The sequence below is a fragment of the Canis lupus genome, chromosome 7, assembly GCF_048164855.1.
Source record: "Canis lupus baileyi chromosome 7, mCanLup2.hap1, whole genome shotgun sequence".
NCBI lineage: Eukaryota > Metazoa > Chordata > Mammalia > Carnivora > Canidae > Canis > Canis lupus.
The window spans coordinates 25,666,775-25,685,250 of record NC_132844.1 but is presented as its reverse complement, the minus strand read 5'-3'; the positions used below and the strand labels follow the sequence as shown (position 1 = coordinate 25,685,250).

Here is an 18,476-nt window from a genome sequence, read left to right as displayed (position 1 = left end):
AAAAAAAAAAAGAAAGAAAGAAAGAGTTCTTGTCCTCTGGGTGCTTACAAACACATCTGAAAGGGTGTGTGGGTTTAATGGTGGCCACGCTGTGTAATAGCCTTGATGATGTTGGCAGGGTTTTATTTTAGCCTTCCTAGACCTCAATTTCCTCTTTTGTAAAGTGGAAATGATAATAGCAACCACCTCATAGGGTTATTATGAGATCTAATAAGTTTTAAAAAGTGCTTACAACAGTGTGGGCATATGGGAAATGCTGGCTGTGAGCATATGTTACTATGAAGCAGTGCATGGATGATGAAGTGCCCACAAGAGCGCGGCCTCAGGGACAGAGCAGAGGTCCAAGGAGAGGCCATTGTGTGCTGGAGCAATGACAGAGTCTTCACAAAGGAAATGAGACTGGAACTGAAGTTGCGGGTTGGGTAGGATCGGGACAGGCAAAGACAAGTTCAGGAAGGAATAGTGTTACCAAAAACACTAAGAAGGAAATTGGCAGGGACATGTGTTATTACAGACTGCCTTATTAATTCTAGCACAACAGAACTCTCTTTGAGAATTGCAATGTGTAATAAATGGATTTATGTGCTTAATGAATATTTTCAGACTTGCAAAAGAGATGGGGGGATTGTGAGTTACTTCTCCCTGACAGTGATCTCATGTCAGCTTCTCAAATTCTACAGTATTGTTGATCTGGAGGTAGCTCACGTAGTTATGTAGCTGGAGGGTGAAATGGAAGAATTTGCAGCTGGAGGATCCTATTCTGACAGCAGATGGCTCCCTTACATACAGGTAAGAAAATAAGCACTGTGGTCTACATAGGAATCATTTGAGTCATTCGTGTGGTTGCCACATATTATATATCATTGAGGTTGAATTTGGAAGTAATCCTTTGAATTGATTTTTTTGTATGAAAGATGATATTAATGTAGCAGGAGGAGCTTCCTTCTTAGGTGCTCTGCTTACCTCTGAGGGTAACAACCTGATTATTGTTCTTCCTGGGAATGAAAGTCACACACTTGGCAGTACATACTCCCTTTAATTCCCTCATAGAGGTTGCTATTCAGCCTTAACAGTACCTCACTTATACATGCTGTAGACACCACAAATTTGGGCTTCCAACCATTCCAACATTGGAGTATGATTTTAGTAACAGCACTGGTCACATACCAGGAAACTTTCATTTCACCATTTCTTGATACTTAGGCTCCACAGACCTCAGCTTCATCTCACTCAGTATCAGAAGTCATAGTACTACTCTTTTTTTTCTACCCAGTGGACCTCCTGAAATCCACACTTGGTAAACTCAGCTCCATCCTGGTCAGCTTGGCACACTTTCCCATACTGTTTCTCATCAACTTTGACCTTGTTAGTGTCCTCTGCTTGGGGGGTACTGCTGGAGACAGTATGCAAATGGAACAAATCTGGGTCACTACAGATTTAAAAAAACAGGATTACTGTGTTGGGAGGTTACTCAAGACTCCTCTGCTTCCAACTCCTCCTCTTATGGTTTTCTAAGATGCAGAAAGAAAGGTTCCCTGCTCCATCAATTCCATCTTTGCCTCATCTTAAATCTCCCTTCCCTGCACATACACTATTGACTATCTTATTTATGTCAAAGGCTGCACTCGAATGTTCTATATAGGATAGGCTAGGGCAACAACATCCTGAGGGAAGTATTTATTGGAGATGTATTTATTGGGGAAGTAAGATGAATCTAAAGCTCTTGTCCCCAAGCCACCCCTCGGTTCCACTACTGTGCTATGCTACTTGGCCACCCTGCTCAACATGATAATTGTAACGTTTGTTTCGATGAGAAGATGGAGAATGTGAGGGTGGAGTGTTGTGGGTGGTAAGCATGCCCTCACCACAGGCCACTCTGTTCTTACCCTCTGTCTTTTCAATCCTTCTTAGTTTTTACGGAATCATAAAACTCTTTGAGGATCTGATAAAACCATGACCCCTCTCTCCAGAAAAAAATGTACATGTCCATTCAACACTTTGAATATAGTATCTGGTCCACATAGCCTTAGAGGTTCCCTCTGCACCTCTGATTAAAACTCTGTCTTAGAAAAGAAGAGATATTTTTCCTTAAAAAGCAAAACCAAAACAAATAACACCTAGCCACTCTACCTGATATATCACATCCTTTCTTTATGAGATTTTTTTCCTACAATAACTATTAGCACTTCTTTTTTTCTTTAACATTTTATTTTTTTAAAAGATTTATTTATTTGAGAGAGAAAGAGAAAGAGCACTAGAATGTGCATGTGTGAGTTGGAGGATGGGTAGAGGGAAAAGGAGAGAGAATCCTCAAGCAGACCCCTTGCTGAGCACAGAGCTCAAGGTGGGGCTCAACCCCACAATCCTGAGATCATGACCTGAGGCCAAACTCAAGAGTGGGATGCTTAACCAACTAAGCCACCCAGGGGGTCCCATGTTAGCACTTCTTAAGTATTAACCTTGTTCCACAATCTCTTCCAAGGGCCTTCTATACATTAAATAATTTAATTATCACAAGAACCATACAGTGGGTAGGCACTATTGTACAGATTAGAAAAGTAATTAAGAAAAGCTTAACTTTTCCAAGATCACACAGCTGGTAAGGCTGTTTACATCCAAAGTCTTAATCACTTCACTTTATTTATATGTTTGTTTTAGGGCACAGTCGCAGGTTTAGATGAGCAAATGTCATCTGATTAGGCCCTGTATTGATTTCCTAGGGCTGCAGTAAGAAAATAACATGAACAAAGTAACTTAAAACAACAGGAATTTATTTTCTCACAGCTTTTCGAGGTCAGAAGCCTAAAATAAAGGTATCATCAGGCCACACTCCCTCCGGAAGTTTTAGGAGAAAAATTTGTTCCTTGCCTGTTCCAGCTTTTAGAGATTGTTAGCTTCCCTTGGCTTGTAGCTACACCTCTCTCTTTTTTGCGGTACCTTCTATGTGTGTCTGTTGTCTTCTTTTGCCTCTTCTTATAAGGACACTTGGAATGGTGTTTAGGGCCCACCTAGATAATCCAGGGTAATCTCCTCATCTCAAGATCCTTAACTTAATTATATCTGCAAAGACTCTTTCCAAATAAGATAACATTGATAGATTCCAGAGATACAGGATCAAGATTGGATGATAATATATGTGAACAGTTTTTAGCTGAGTGAACACCACAAGAATACTGATGATAGATTAATGTCAGCCTTGAGAGAGGTTTCCAAAGCAATGTTTTTCAGCTGTGGCTGCACACTATAACCACCTGGGAGTCTTGGAGAAGTATCAATGCCTGGAACCAGACTGATTCAGAATCTCTGGGAGAGGAGCTTAAGCACCAGTACTTTTCCAATGGTCCTCAAATTGACAAAAGATATACCAAACACATACATAGGAAACTATAAAATATCATTGAAATTAAAGAACTAAGTAAATAAAAAAATAGACTATGCTCATGGATTGAAAGACCCAATATTATAAAGATGTTAAAAATTAATCTATAGATTCTAACTGATCTATAGAAACCAGCAAAAAAAGAAAAAAAAAGGAAAAAGAAAAAAGAAAAATATAAATTAAAAAAAGAAACCAGCAAAAATCTAACATATTTTTGTGAAAATTAACAATGATTGTGAGTTTTATATGGAAGGACAGAGAGCTAAAAATAACCAATATAATCTTAAAGAAGAACAATGGATACTTTGTTCTTACCAAGATTTATTACAGAGCTAAATTGATAAATACACTATGATATTGATGCAAAGATGGATAAAAGACTGGGATACACCAAACAGGCCAATGACAACACACTTACACATACTCGACTTGTGACAAAGGAAACACTGCAATGTGAAGAGGAAAGAGCTCTTTTTAAATAAATGGTACTGGATCAACTGGATATCCATACGGGAAAACACAAAAAGAAAGAATGTTGGCTTCTACTTCATATCAAAGATCAAAATCAATTTACAGTATTGTGTGTATCTAAATGTGAAAGGCAATGATAAAGCTTCCAAAAGGCAACTTAGAATATCTTCATGACTTTGGGGGTAGGCAGTTTTCTTAAACAGAACACAAAATGTATTAACCATAGAGAAAAAGACTGATAAATTAACTTCATTAAATTTAAATGTTTTGAAATTCATGGTTATACCTGCTACCAGATTCTTATGGTTGATTTCTCAGGTCATAATTTATTCTTGCTTTCCAAATTCCTCACCCTCCTCTGCTTTATTTATCTCTTTCAGACTTTATTCTCATCACAAAGATCTCACCTTTGATCAAAACAGTCCTTTCTCTCTTTTTAAAAAAATATTTTATTTATTTATTCATGAGAGACACAGGGAGAGAGAGGCAGAGACATAGGCAGAGGGAGAAGCAGGCTCCATGCAGGAAGCCCAATGTAGGACTTGATCCCAGAATTCCGGGATCATGCCCTAAGCCAAAGGCAGACACTCAACCGCTGAGCCACCCAGGCATCCCAAAACAGTTCCTTCTCATAATTTGTTCTTCATATTCTTGTTTGGGGAATTTCTGTAATGTTACAGAGTTTCTACTCTGTTCTACTGAGACAAATAACTTATTTTTACCACATTAAAAACTGAGATTTACTAGTGATAAGAAAATTGTGGTATATCCCATATAATGAAATACTAATCAGTAATAAATGAGAATGAACTACTGGTATACACAACAACATGGATGAATCTCAAAACAATTATACTATCTGAAAGAAGCTAGACAAGCAAAAAATACATATTGTGTGATTTCATTTATATAAAAATCTAGAAAATGCAAACCAGTCTATTGAGACAGAAAGCATATCAGTGGTTGCCTGAGATAGGAGCATAAGGGAGGAATGAAAGGACAATAGGGACCTTTGGGGACAGGAACTGATGATATGTTCATTATCTTGGTTGTGGTTATGGTTATATGGTTATGTATAGTTTATTGTATTAGAAGTCTTCAGCAATTCTATATTGGTAAAAAATATAAGTATCAATAAATTATGACATTTTGGCATTTTAAGTCATGTTTATTACTCAGTCATCAACATAGCTAATCTATGTTTTTTAATGTTTAATACATAAGTATATCATTGTTCATCAGAATCAAAGACAGAATTTGTATATAATTCTGGAAAGGTAGGGAATGCCTTGCCAGACATGGTATTTCTTTCATGTTAATTACTTTTTCAAAATGTGTGTCTCTGGATCACTTGAACTAGAATCACCAGGAGTGTTTGTTAAAATGGAAGTCCCGGGGTGCCTGGTTGGCTCAGTGGTTGAGCGTCTGCCTTGGCTCAGGTCGTGATCCCAGGGTCCTGGGATGGAGTCCCGCATCTGGCTCCCTGTGGGTTGCCTGCTTCTCCCTCTGCCTATGTCTCTACTCCTCTCTCTGTCTCTCATCAATGAATAAATAAAATCTTTAAAAAATAAAATGCAAAGTCCCGTATCAGGAATAGCAGGGAACTTCCTTAACAACAACAACAAAAAGATATTTATTTTCAGGAAATAGTATAATTAATATGATAATATAAGCATTTCTCTGAGAATAATAGAGTTCAGTATTACTATTACTACTATTCAATATCTAACCACAAATCCAAATTAGAATAATAAGAGATAAAAAGACATGAAAAGTAAATGGGACAACTGACATTACTGGCTTTCAGACTTAGTACAGAGCTACAGTAAACACACAGTGTGGTACTGGTCAAAGAGTAAACAAACAGATCAGTAGAATTGAATAGAGAGACCAGAAATAGACGCACACAAATAAGCAAAGGCAATTCTAAGGAGAAAGGATAATCTTTTCAACAAATGTGCTGGAATAACTGGACATCCAGAAGTAGAAAACAAACAAGTGAACAAACAGAAATCTTAAACCTGTCACAAAAATTAACAAAATAGATCATAAAACTAACTGTACAAAGCTAGAAGACAGCACTGGAAAAAGCCTAAGTGTCCTTGAGTTTGGCAATAATTTTTTATTTTTTTATTTAATTTAATATTTTAAATAGGCTCCATGCCCAATGTGGGGCTTAAATTTATGACCCTGAGATCAAAAGTTGCTTGCCTTACTGATTGAGCCAGCCAGGTGCCCCATGTTTGGCAATAGCTTTTTATGCTTTATTTTTTTATTTTTATTTTTTATTTTTTTTGGCAATAGCTTTTTAAATAAAATGTCAAAAGCACCACTTATGAAAGGAAAAAAATTGGTAAGTTGGACTTAATTAAAATTAAAAACTCCGTTCTGCAAAAGAGCTGATTAAGAGAATGAAAAGACAAACCACAGACTTGGAGAATCTTGGCAAGATGCATATCTGATAAAGGACTATTTTTCAAAATACATAAAGAACTCTTGATACTCAACAGCAAGAAAACAACTTGATTTTTTAAATGGGCAAAAAATATGAACAGATGTACAGATAATAAATAGCATTTGAAAAGATGTGTTTAAAAAGTAAAAAAGGGGGGGCGGGGGAGATAAAAAATGTATAACTTTATATGTCATTAGGGAATTGCAAAATTAAAGCAATGAGATACTACTACATACCTATTTGAATGATGAAGATCCAAAATATTGACAGTATCAAATGCAGGTGAGGATGTGGAGCACATAGAAATCACTCTTGCTGGTGAGAATGCAAAATAAGACAAGCACCTTGGAAGACAGTACTATAATGGTGGATACCTATCATTATATATTTGTCAAAAACAGAATATACAATTTTTTTTTCAGAATATACAATTAAAGAAGGCAGGGGGTATGATGAACACTGGGTGTTATCTAAGATTGATGAATCACCGACTTCTACCTCTGAAACCAATGATATTTATTAAAAAAAAAAAAAAACAGAATATACAACACAGTGATCCCTAATGTAAACCATGGACTTTAGTTAATAATATTATATCAATATAATCAGTTATATTATATCATCAGTTGTAACAAATGCACCACACTGATGCAAGATGTAGAGGGACTTGAGGGGTGGGTGGGTGGGAAGAGGGTATAAATGAAAACTATGCTTAATTTTTTCTGTAAACCTAGGACTGCTCTTATAAAAAGATCTATTTAGGATCTTTGCCTTCTATGTTTCTATGCCTTCCTCTTAATTTTGCTATTGACTTAAAACTGCTAAAAAAAAAAAAAGTCTTTAAAAAATTAAAAAATAGTGATGCCTGGGTGGCTCACCGGTTGAGCATCTGCCTTTGGCTCAGATCATGATCCCAGAGTCCCAAGATTGAGTCCCACATCAGGCTCCCTGCATGGAGCCTGCTTCTCCCTCTGCTTGTGTCTCTACCTCTGTCTCTCTGTATAAATAAATAAAATCTGCAAAAAAGAAAAGTTCTCAAGCAGAAATTTAAAAAAAATTTAAAAATAAAGTCCATCAATTAAAAAAGGAAATGGATAAGAAAAGAAGTAATAAAAAAAAAGAAAGAAAGGAAGGAAGAAATAAGTCATTAGTGGCATATGATGTCATTGTATACTTAGAAAATCAAAAAGAATCTAATGATAGATCAGATGTGGCTGTTATAGATATGGAATTAACAAGAGAGTTTAGCACATTTGTTAAATACAAAAATTGATTCACAAACATCAATATATTTTTACATACTGACCACAAACATTCAGAATGTAACAAAAGATGTTCAAGCCTTCTATGATTAAAATGATGAAACTTTAGGGGCACCTGGGGGGCTCAGTGGTTGAGCGTCTACCTTTGTCTCAGATCGTGATCCCCAGGTCCTGGGATAGAGTCCTGCATTGGACTCCCCACAGGGAGCCCATTTCTCCCTCTGCCTATGTCTCTGTGTCTCTCATGAGTAAATAAATAAAATCTTTTAAAAAATTATAAAACTTTATGGAAAGACAATAAAGAAGACCAAAATGTATGGGACATATTATTTTTGGCGGTAGGAAAACTTAAAAGATGAAAAGATTTAAATATGCCGGTGTTCCCCAAAAGTGATCTACAGATTTAAAACCATTCCAATATCTATCCCAATAGGTTGTTTTCTAGGACTTGAAAACTTTAGCTGATCCTAAAGCTCAAGTGGAGGAGCAAAACCCAAGAGTAAAAGGAAGACAGAGGCAAGGGAAGTCCAGGGCAGAGGGGAATCAGAGAGAGGACTTACAAGTCTAGGTGATGTCCCTCTGCAGCAAGGTGGGAAGTCTCTGGTCAGGGGCACCTGGCTGGCTTAGTCGGTGGAGCATGAGACACTTGATCTCAGGGTTGTAAGTTCGAGTCCCAGGTTGGATGTAGAGATTACTTAAAAATAAAATCTTAAAAAAAAAAAGAAAGTGAAGGAGACATGCATGAATAAGCATGTAATGAATAATTACACAAACATGTTAACAATATTGATCTTTGTTAATTTAGCTATAGGCAATTGGTATTTTCCCAAAAAATTTTCATAAAGATCATGTGTTACTTTAAACCCAGGCACTTAGTAAATATTTGAATGCTAGCTTTAAACATTTTATTTTATTTATTTTATTTTATTTTATTTTATTTTGTTTTATTTTTTTGTGTGTGTGTGCTTTAAACATTTTAGGTGTTAACCTAATAATTACTGAAGCCAGAGTTGTTTCTATGTGCAGTCAGCCTCACCTCGCCATGCCTATCAAATCATATCAATTATCCACTCAAACTTTCATGCCTCTTATTGATTAATTTAAATGGAATACAATTCTAGCATGAGACGTGATTTATTTTTTTATTTTTTAAAACGATTATTTATTTACTTATTCATGAGAGACACAGAGAGAGAGAGAGAGAGGCAGAGACATAGGCAGAGGGAGAAGCAGGCTCCGTGCAGGGAGCCTGATGTGGGACTCAATCCCGGGACTCCAGGATCACACCCTGGGTGGAAGGCAGACGCTCAACCACTGAGCCACCCAGGCGTCCCTGAGCCACCCAGGCATCCGGAGACCATGATTTAAGAGAAGTATTTTGATGACCTGACCAAAAATATATTTCTTCTTCAAGGTTTATACCATCGATGAAGGGTTTAAATTGGGGTTTTCTCTATTTCTAAAGGCTGATTGAATCTTGAATTTATGAATAATTATTTGTAATATTTATTCACAGAAATAGTTACTGAGTATATACTCTATGTCAGACGTTAGTCTAGGAGCTGGGAGTATGCAGATGGATAACACTGGGACCCTGCCCCTGCCCCCAAACTCACACTGTAGTGAAAGGAAATAGACTTGAACACCAATTGGTGACAAGGAGTATTAGGGGCGCAATGACAGTGGTTAGCAAAGAGTGCAATAGAGGCCCCAGAGAGGGAGATGACCAATTGTATGACAGTGGGAGACTTGGTTGGGAATGACTTCAGTGAATAGGGAGACATTTGAGCTGTATCTTGAAAGGCACAGTAAACGAAGCTGCCTCAGCTAAAGCATAGAAGGCTCTTAGGTAAGAATAGTTTGGAAGTTTGAATTCAGGTGCAGTAGGGGTGAGATGAGTGTCCAGTAGAAATTTACGCATCAATGAAACTGTTCTATGTCTTCATAGTTGAATACAGTAGTCATTAGACACATGTGGCTAGGGCAACTAGGGAATTGAATCTTAAATTTCATGTAACGTTAACCAATTTAAACGTAAATAAACTCACGTGGCTGGTGGCCATCCTATTAGACAGTGCAGGTCTAGTGATAAAGAGGCCAGCCAGATCAAGGAGGAACTTGCATCCAACGCAAAGGATGCAAAACTGAATTTTCTCCTGTAGGTAATGGGAAATCTTCAAAGGGATATACATAGGGGATTATATGATCAGCTTTGCATTTGAGAGTGGTGCAGGCTGGAAGGAGGGGAAAACTTTAAGAGATTCCAGTAACAGGCCTCAGTTAGAATACTGTAGTTCGAGAAGGGAATGGATATGAGACATGCTGAAAAAGGTAGAATGGATAGGCTTAGTGACAGATCTGAGTGTGAAGCATTAGAAGGAGGGAGAAGCAGGGTTACCCAAAGCAGGTTTGGGGTTGCTTAAATCAGTGGGCCTGCTATTAAGTCAAAGGCAATTCATCCCAATAAAGAATGCAGAGATTGGGGATCCCTGGGTGACGCAGCGGTTTAGTGCCTGCCTTTGGCCCAGGGCGCGATCCTGGAGACCCAGGATCGAATCCCACGTCGGGCTCCCGGTGCATGGAGCCTGCTTCTCCCTCTGCCTATGTCTCTGCCTCTCTCTCTGTGTGTGTGACTATCATAAATAAATAAAAATATTTTAAAAATTAAAAAAAAAAAGAATGCAGAGAGTGGGACTGCTTTAGAGAGATCGGTGTTAGAGTTATTGAGCTTGGAGTGAAGTGAGAAATCCAGGTGATATATGACTACTTGCAGTGTGCCAGGTGGAACTGGCAGGCCAGCCCTCCCCATCAGAGGGACAAATGAACTGAAATAATCTGATGCATCCAAGCCCTTTATTTGGTCATAAGAAGACAGCTGCTGAAAGTAGAATGTAGCTCTTCTATAATTTCAGCAAACCTGGAAGGGAGATTCAGAAAATCCCTCCTCACAAAAATGAAGACTTACGAGCCAAGCAAAGTAAGCTCCTTGACAATTGAGAACATATTCTTCCTTTAATAAGGGTTTAGACTGTACCAAATTAACATTCATCCTTGAGAGCCATGCCATAGTGCTCCCCATAGTGGGAGAGAATCACAGAGATGAGATTCAATCTGGAACTAAATCTCAGTCCCCCATACCCACCTGGTACCAGTACCAGGTCTCTCAAGACCAGTACCTGGTCTCTCAAGAAGCTTTGCAAGCTTAGGAGTCAGTTAACTCAGCACCCACCTTCTGAAGCCCAGGCACCATTGGAAACTACCCTGCTCTAGTTTGAGGCATGGAGGGAAGAAGAGAATACTGAGAACAATCCTTCTTGGGGATGCATAAAAGCGTTTTTGGGGATAGATAGAGGATCCTAAAGCAGGAGAGCCAAAAGTAGAGTCAAAGGAAGTTCTGAAGACCTATAATATAAATGTTTCTATCTTTCCCTCTAAAATTATTTCCTTCTGAAATCACTCCCACCTTTCAGTGAAGACATTAAAGACTTCTAAAAATTCTCTCCTTTTTTTCACTCACCCACACTATACTTACCTCCCTAACCCAAATACTCTGGTGTGACTGTTTCATCCCAGGCTCTGTTGTTAGGTCCTGGAGATTCCACAGAATCTCCCTGCCTTCAAGGAGTCTGTGGTCTAGTGGAGGAAACAGACAAGAAAATAGACTTCTCTAGAGTACTGAGAGCTCTGTCACATATTAGTACTGTGGGGAGGGGAGATGGGGAGTGATTGCTTAATGGGTATGGAACTTTCTTTGAGGGGCAGTGAAAATGTTTGGAACTAAACCCAATATTGACAGGTCAGAGAGTGCTTCACAGGAGACATGACTTCTGAAACATGAAAAAGTTAGCCAAGTGAAGAGGGAAAGGGATTTTCAAATAGAATAACCTATATGCTAAGGTGGCCAGTGAGTAACTTAACATACTCAGAGAATGGAAAGGGTGTGGTCTGGGAGGAGGAGGGAGGCAGCTGCTTGAACTGAGGTTGGATGAGAGGAGCCAAGATCAGATCATAAAGGCCCTTTTATGCCATGCCAAGGAGTTTGGACTTCACCCCAAGGCTACTCAGAAGCCTTCATGAGATTTTAAGCAGGGGAATGATACAATCAGATTTATATTTTTGAAATATCATTTTAGTATAGGCAAAGATTTGGAGGGTACAACACTGGAGTCAGGAAGCTTGGTTGTTGTAGTCATCCAGACAAGAAAAGATAGTTGCTTTAATGCAGGAGAAATGGGAATGGAGAGAATTGAACTGATTTGAAAGACATTAATGAAGAATTGGTTGTTAGCTAAAGATTGGAGATGAGTATGGGAGTAGGTGAGTAAAAGACAGGATCTAAAGCATAAAAACCTTTGCTGATATCGCCTCTGTGGCAGTGATTCTCAACTCTGGAGAGTGAAAGGTAGCATACTTTGGGCATATCAGAGTTCATCACAAGGGACTCCCAAAGTATGCTACCCTTCACTCTCCAGAGTTGAGAATCACTGCCACAGAGGTGATATTAGCAAAGGTTTTTATGCTTTGGATCAGGTTTTCCTGATTAGGACTATGTGTATGAAATTTACCTGGTTAAGGGGCAAATAATTTTAAGAATCACTATTGCCTCCACATTTTTATAGAGGCTTTAATTTGATTAGAATATAATTCACTGATTAAATTTATTCGTTTTATGTTTTAATAATTTTGATTTTTATAATACATGAAAGAAGAGGACCCCATGTTTGGGTATCTACAGTAAAAGTTTCAATTTCTCCCTGATTTAGGTGGTGAAAATCTAATCCTAAGATTTGTTGTTGCTCAACTGGCTGATTCTTGTGATGGAGAAAAAGAGGGGAAACAAAGAATTAATGCTTTCCTCATCATTTGTCACCTTTGGAGATAGTTGAAAATCATAAAGAATAGATTTTTTAAAAATAATTTTATTTATTTGCTTGTTTGTTTGAAGTATGGTTGACATGCAATATTAGTTTAAGGCATACAACATAATGATTAGATATTTATATACCCCATGAAATGCTTATCATAAGTGCAATTATCATCTGTCACCATCATTTGTCAGCATATAGTTATTACAATATTATTGGCTATATTTCCTAGGCTATACTTTGCATATCTGCATACTTGTGACTTATTTATTTTCTAACCGGAGGAAGTTTGTACCTCTTAATTCCCTTTACCTACTTTACCCATCTCCCCACCATTCTCCCCTGTGGTAACCACCAGTATGTTCTCTATATCTATGGTCTGTTTCTATTTTATTTTGTTTGCTCAGTTATTGCTTTTAGATGCCACATTTAAGTGAAATCATATAGCATTTGTCTTTCTCTGTTGGCCTTATTTAACTTAGCATAATACCACCTAGGTCAACCTATGTTGTTGCAAATAGCAATATTTCATTCTTTTTATGATTGAGTAATATTCCACATACATAACATATTCATCCACTTATCTATCCATGGACACTTGTGTTGCTTTCCATACCTTGGCTATCATAAATAATGCTACAATAAGCATAGGAGTACATGTATCTTTTCAAATTAATATTTTCATTTTCTTTGAGTAAATATCCACCAGTGGAATTACCTGATCATAGAGTATTTCTATTTTTAATTTTTGAAGAAACCTATATGGTCTTTTCCACAGTGGGTCCACCAACTATTTCCACCAACAATGCACAAGGGTTTCCTTTTCTTCCAATCTTTGCCAATATTTATTTCTTCTCTTTTCAATACTAGCCATTCTTTTTTTTTCTTAAAGATTTATTTATTTATTTATTTATGATAGAGAGAGAGAGAGAGAGAGAGAGAGGCAGAGACACAGGAGGAGGGAGAAGCAGGCTCCATGCCAGGAGCCCGAGGTGGGACTCGATCTCGGGACTCCAGGATGGCGCCCTGGGCCAAAGGCAGGCGCCAAACCGCTGAGACACCCAGGGATCCCCAATACTAGCCATTCTGATAGGAATGAGGTGATATCTCATTGTGATTTTGATTTGCATTTCTCTGATGATTTTGTGATGTTGAGCAGCTTTTCATGTATCTATTGGCCATCTTTATGTCCTCTTTGGAAAAACATCTATTCAGGTTCTCTGCTCATTTTTTATTTTTTTTAAACTACTTATTTATTTATTCATGAGAAACACTGAGAGGAGAGAGAGAGAGGCAGAGACACAGGCAGAGGGAGAAACCGGCTCCACGCAGGGAGCCCGACGCAGGACTTGATCCCGGGTCCCCAAGTTCACACCCCGGGCCAAAGGCAGCGCCGAACTGCTGAGCAACCCGGGCTGCCCTCTCTGTTCATTTTTTAATCGAGTTGTTGTTTAATCCCTTAACAGACATATCATTTGCAAATATCTTCTCCCACTCAGTAGCTTCCCTTTTTGTTTTATTGATGATTTCCTTCACTATGCAAAAGCTTCCTAGTTTGTTGTAGTCCCAATTGTTTGTTTTTGCTTTTGTTGAAGAGACAGACACAAAAAATATTTTTAAGACTAATAGCCAAGAATTTGCTGGCTGCATTTTCTTTTAGGAAGTTTATGGTTTTGGGTCTTACATTTAGGTCTTTAATCCATTTGAGTTTATTTTTGTATATGGTATGAGAGTGGTCAAGTTTCATTCTTTTGCATGTTGCTGTCCAATTTTCCCAAAACCATTTACCGAAGAGAATATCTTTTCTCTGTTGTATATTTTTGCCTCCTTTGTTGTAGATTAATTAACTCTATAATCCTGGGTTTATTTCTGGACTTTCTCCTTTATTCCATTGATCTATGTGTCTATTTTTGGGCCAGTATCATACTGTTTTGATTACCATAGTTTTGAAATCTGAGAGTGTGATAACTCCAGCTTTGTTCTTCTTTCTCAAGATTTATTTGGCTTTTTGGAGCCTTTAGTAGTTCTATACAAACTTTAGGATTATCTGTTCTGGTTCTATGAAAAATAATATTGATATTTTGATAGGTATTACATTGATTTCATAGATTGTTTTGGACAGTACAGAAATTTTAATAATATTAATTCTTCAAGTCCATAAGCATGATTTATCTTCTCACTTATTTGTGTTGTTTCCACTTTTTTTCATCAATATCCTATGGTTTTCAGAGTATAGGTCTTTCACCTTCTAGGTATTTTATTCTTTTTGATGCAATTATAAATGGGAATGTTTATTTATTTTTTTAAGATTTTATTTATCTATTCATGAGAGACACACAGAGAGGCAGAGACATAGGCAGAGGGAAGAGAAGCAGGCTCCATGCAGGAGCCCAATGTGGAACTTGATTCCAGAGCTCCAGGATCACGTCCTGAGTTGAAGGCAGATGCTCAAGCGCTGAGCCACCCGAGTGTCCCTGGAAGTGTTTATTAATTTGTCTTTCTGCTAGTCTGTTATTAGTGTATAGAAATGTAACAGATTTCTGAATATTAATTTTGTATATTGCACATTTACTAAATGTATTTATTAATTAAAAATTTTTAATGGAGTCTTTAAGGTTTTCTGTATAAAGTATCATGTCATCTGCAAAAGTGACAGTTTTACTTCTTCCTTGCAATTTGAATGCCTTTTATTGTGCCTAGTGGTAGGAGTGGGCATCCTTGTCCTGTTTCTAATCTTAGAGGAAAAGTTTTCAACTTTTCACCAGAGAACGACATTTGCTGTGAATTTGTCACATATGGCTTTTATTATGTTGAGGTATGTTCACTTAATACCCACTTCAAGGGATCCCTGGGTGGCTCAGTGGTTTAGCGCCTGCCTTTGGCCCAGGGCATGATCCTGGAGTCCTGGGATCGAGTCTCACATCGGGGTCCCTGCATGGGGCCTGCTTCTCCCTCTGCCTCTCTCTCATGATTAAATAAAATCTTAAAAAAAAAAATACCCACTTCACTGAGGGTGTTTATCATGAATGGATGCTGAATTTTGTCAAGTGCTTTATCTGTATTTATTGAGATGATCATATGATTTTATTTTGGATGAACAAAATAAAACTTTATTTTTCCCTCAGTGGTTGTACAACAAAGGTTGGAAAGAGGAATGAGAAAAAGATATCGCGAGATCACATTTTTCAGCACAAGCTTCATAAAGAAAGAAAACATAATTTTCCACATTGTATTCAGTCCAGCAAAGCTCAGGCTGTGATGCTGTTGTGCTTAATCCTTAGTGGAGATTTCAGGCTTTGCAACTTAGCTCATTTTCTAGGACTCTGGTTACCTGATCAGCACTGAAGTTGTTCAAAGACACATTCTTCTCTTGGCCACATTCATTGTGGATTGGGAACTTGTGCTGCACATTGGAGCACTTGTATATTAGGATGGGCAGGTCTGGGTTTGTCTTCTTCAGCTCCGTATAGGGTTTCTCAGTGAATTCCCTGACACCTTGACTGCCAGGAAAGCACTGACAAAGTGGACACCAATCTCTTGCAGGCCCAGCTAGGCCTGGATCCCTTGACTTGCTGCAGATACCAACATCTCTTCTGGTACCCAACCCTTGATCATATGATTTTTGTCCTTCATTTTGTTAATGAGGTGTATCAGGTTGACTGACTTTTAGATATTAAACCATCTTTGCATCTCTGGAAAAATCTCACTTGATCATGGTAAATCATCCTTTTAATATATTGTTGAGTTTGATTTGCTAATATTTCCTTGAGATCTTTTGCATCTATGTTCATTGGAGATATTGACCTGTAATTTTTCTTCTTTCATAGTATATTTATCTAGTTTTGGTATCTGGGTAATGCTGGCCTCATAGAATACATTTGGAGCTGTTCCTTCTTCAATTTTTTGGGGAATAATTTGGGAAGGATAAGTATTGACTCTTTAAATGTTTGGTAGAATTCCCCTGTGAAACCATCTGCTTCTGGACTTGTGTGTGTTTTTTGATTACTGGTTCAACTTCATTACTAGAAATTGGTCTGTTCAAAATTTTTATTTCTTCCTAACTCAGTCTTAAAAGACTATGTGTTCATAAGAGTTTATCTATTTTTGGCGGGAGCCTGGCTCAATTGGTTAAGCATCCTATTCTTGGTTTTGGTTCAGGTCATGATCTTGCAGTCATGGGATCAAGCCCCTTGTTGGGCTCTGTGCTCAGTGTGGAGTCCGCTTCAGATCCTTTCTCCCTCTCCCTCCTGTTCACTTTCCCTCTCTTAAATAAACAAACAAACAAACAAAATCTTTTAAAAAAGATTTATCCATTTTTTCCTAGGTGGTCCAATTTGTTGCATGTAATTTTTCATAGTAGTTTCTTACAATCCTTCATATTTCTGTGATGTCAGTTGTAACTTCTCTTTCATTTCTGATTTTATTTATTTGAATTCTTTCTTTTTCTCCTTTCTTTATTTTTAAAAAGATTTTATTTATTCATGAGAGACACAGAAAGAGAGGCAGAGACATAGGCAGAGGGAGAAGCAGGCTCCCTATGGGAGCCTGATGTGGGACTTGATTCCAGGACCCCAGGATCACGACCTGAGCCAAAGGCAGATGCTCAATCACTGAGCTACCCAGGCACCCCTCTTTCTTTTTTTCTTGATGAGTATAGCTAAAGATTTATTGATATCATTTATCTTTCCAAAGAAGCAACTCTTAGTTTCATTGACATTTTCTTTTTTTTTTTTTAATTTTTATTTATTTATGATAGTCAGACACAGACAGAGAGAGAGGCAGAGACACAGGCAGAGGGAGAAGCAGGCTCCATGCACCGGGAGCCCAACGTGCAATTCGATCCCGGGTCTCCAGGATCGCGCCCTGGGCCAAAGGCAGGTGCTAAACCACTGTGCCACCCAGGGATCCCACATTGACATTTTCTATTGTTTTTTCAGTCTCAATTTCATGTATTTCCACTCTGATCTTTACCATTTCTTTTCATTTGCTACTTTAGAGCTTTGTTTGTTCTTCTTTTTCCAGTTGCTCTAGCTATAAGGTTAGATTGTTTATTTGAGATTTTCTTGTTTCTTAACATAAAGCCTATATCACTATAAATTTCCCTCTTAAACATATTTATTGTGTCCCAAAAATTTTGAACATTTTCATTTGTCTCAAGGTATTTTTAAATTTCCTCTTTGAATTCTTGCTGACCCATACGTTGTTCAGTAGCATGTTGTTTAGCCTCCATATGTGTGTGTTTTTTCTTTAGCTTTTTTCTTGTAATTGATTCTAGTTTTATAGCATTGTGGTTGGGAAAATATGCATGATAGGATTACAGTCTTTTAAATTTATTGAAACTTGTTTTGTAGCTTAACATGTGATCTGTTCTGGAGAATGCTCCATGTGCACTTGAAAATCTGTATATTCTGCTGTTTTGGGATGGAATGCTCTGTGTATTCATTAAGTCCATATGGTCTAATGTGTCATTCAAAGCCACTATTTCCTTACAGATTTTCTGTCTGAATAATCTATCCATTGATCTAAGTGAGATGTTAAAGTCCCCTACTTATAGGTGCCTGGGTAGCTCAGTGGTTGAGTGTCTGCCTTTGGCTCAGGTCATGATCCTGGGGTCCTGGGATTAAATCCTGCATCAGGCTCCCCTGAGGGAGCCTGCTTCTCTCTCTGCCTCTCTTTCTGTGTCTCTCATCAATAAATAAATAAATAAATAAATAAAAATTTTCAAGTTTGCTACTTTATTGTATTACTGTCAATTTCTCCCTTATGTCTGTTAATATTTGCTTTACATATTTACATGCTTCTATGTTGGGTGCATAAACATTTACACTTGTCATATCTTCTTGTTGGATTGATCCTTTTATCATTATGTAATGCCCTTCCTTGTCTCTTGTTACAGCCTTTGTTTTAAAGTCTATTTTGTCTGAGGTAAGCATTGTTAACCCAGCTTTTCTTTTGTTTCCATTTGCATGGGACATCTTTTTCCATCCTCTCACTTTTGGTCTGTATGTCTTTAGGTCTGAAGTGAGTCTTCTGTAGGCAGCATA

The 18,476-nt window shown here is 37.7% G+C and overlaps 1 protein-coding gene and 1 pseudogene across 2 annotated transcripts in view; one reads left to right on the top strand and one right to left on the bottom strand.

Moving 5' to 3' along the window:
* Window positions 1-18,476, top strand: part of CFAP206 (cilia and flagella associated protein 206) — a 67,687-nt gene that overhangs the window by 3,535 nt on the left and 45,676 nt on the right. The window contains exon 1 of one of the 2 annotated variants that reach the window (XM_072832121.1): window positions 481-789. The exons of the other annotated variant lie outside the window; for it this stretch is intronic. Within the exon in view, the coding sequence (XP_072688222.1) occupies window positions 771-789 (19 nt within the window). The 5' untranslated portion in view covers window positions 481-770. Of the gene's footprint in view, window positions 1-480; window positions 790-18,476 lie in introns of those variants that run through there. 2 annotated transcript variants of the gene reach the window in all.
* LOC140636253 (NADH dehydrogenase [ubiquinone] 1 alpha subcomplex subunit 2 pseudogene) lies at window positions 15,722-16,020 on the bottom strand (annotated as a pseudogene).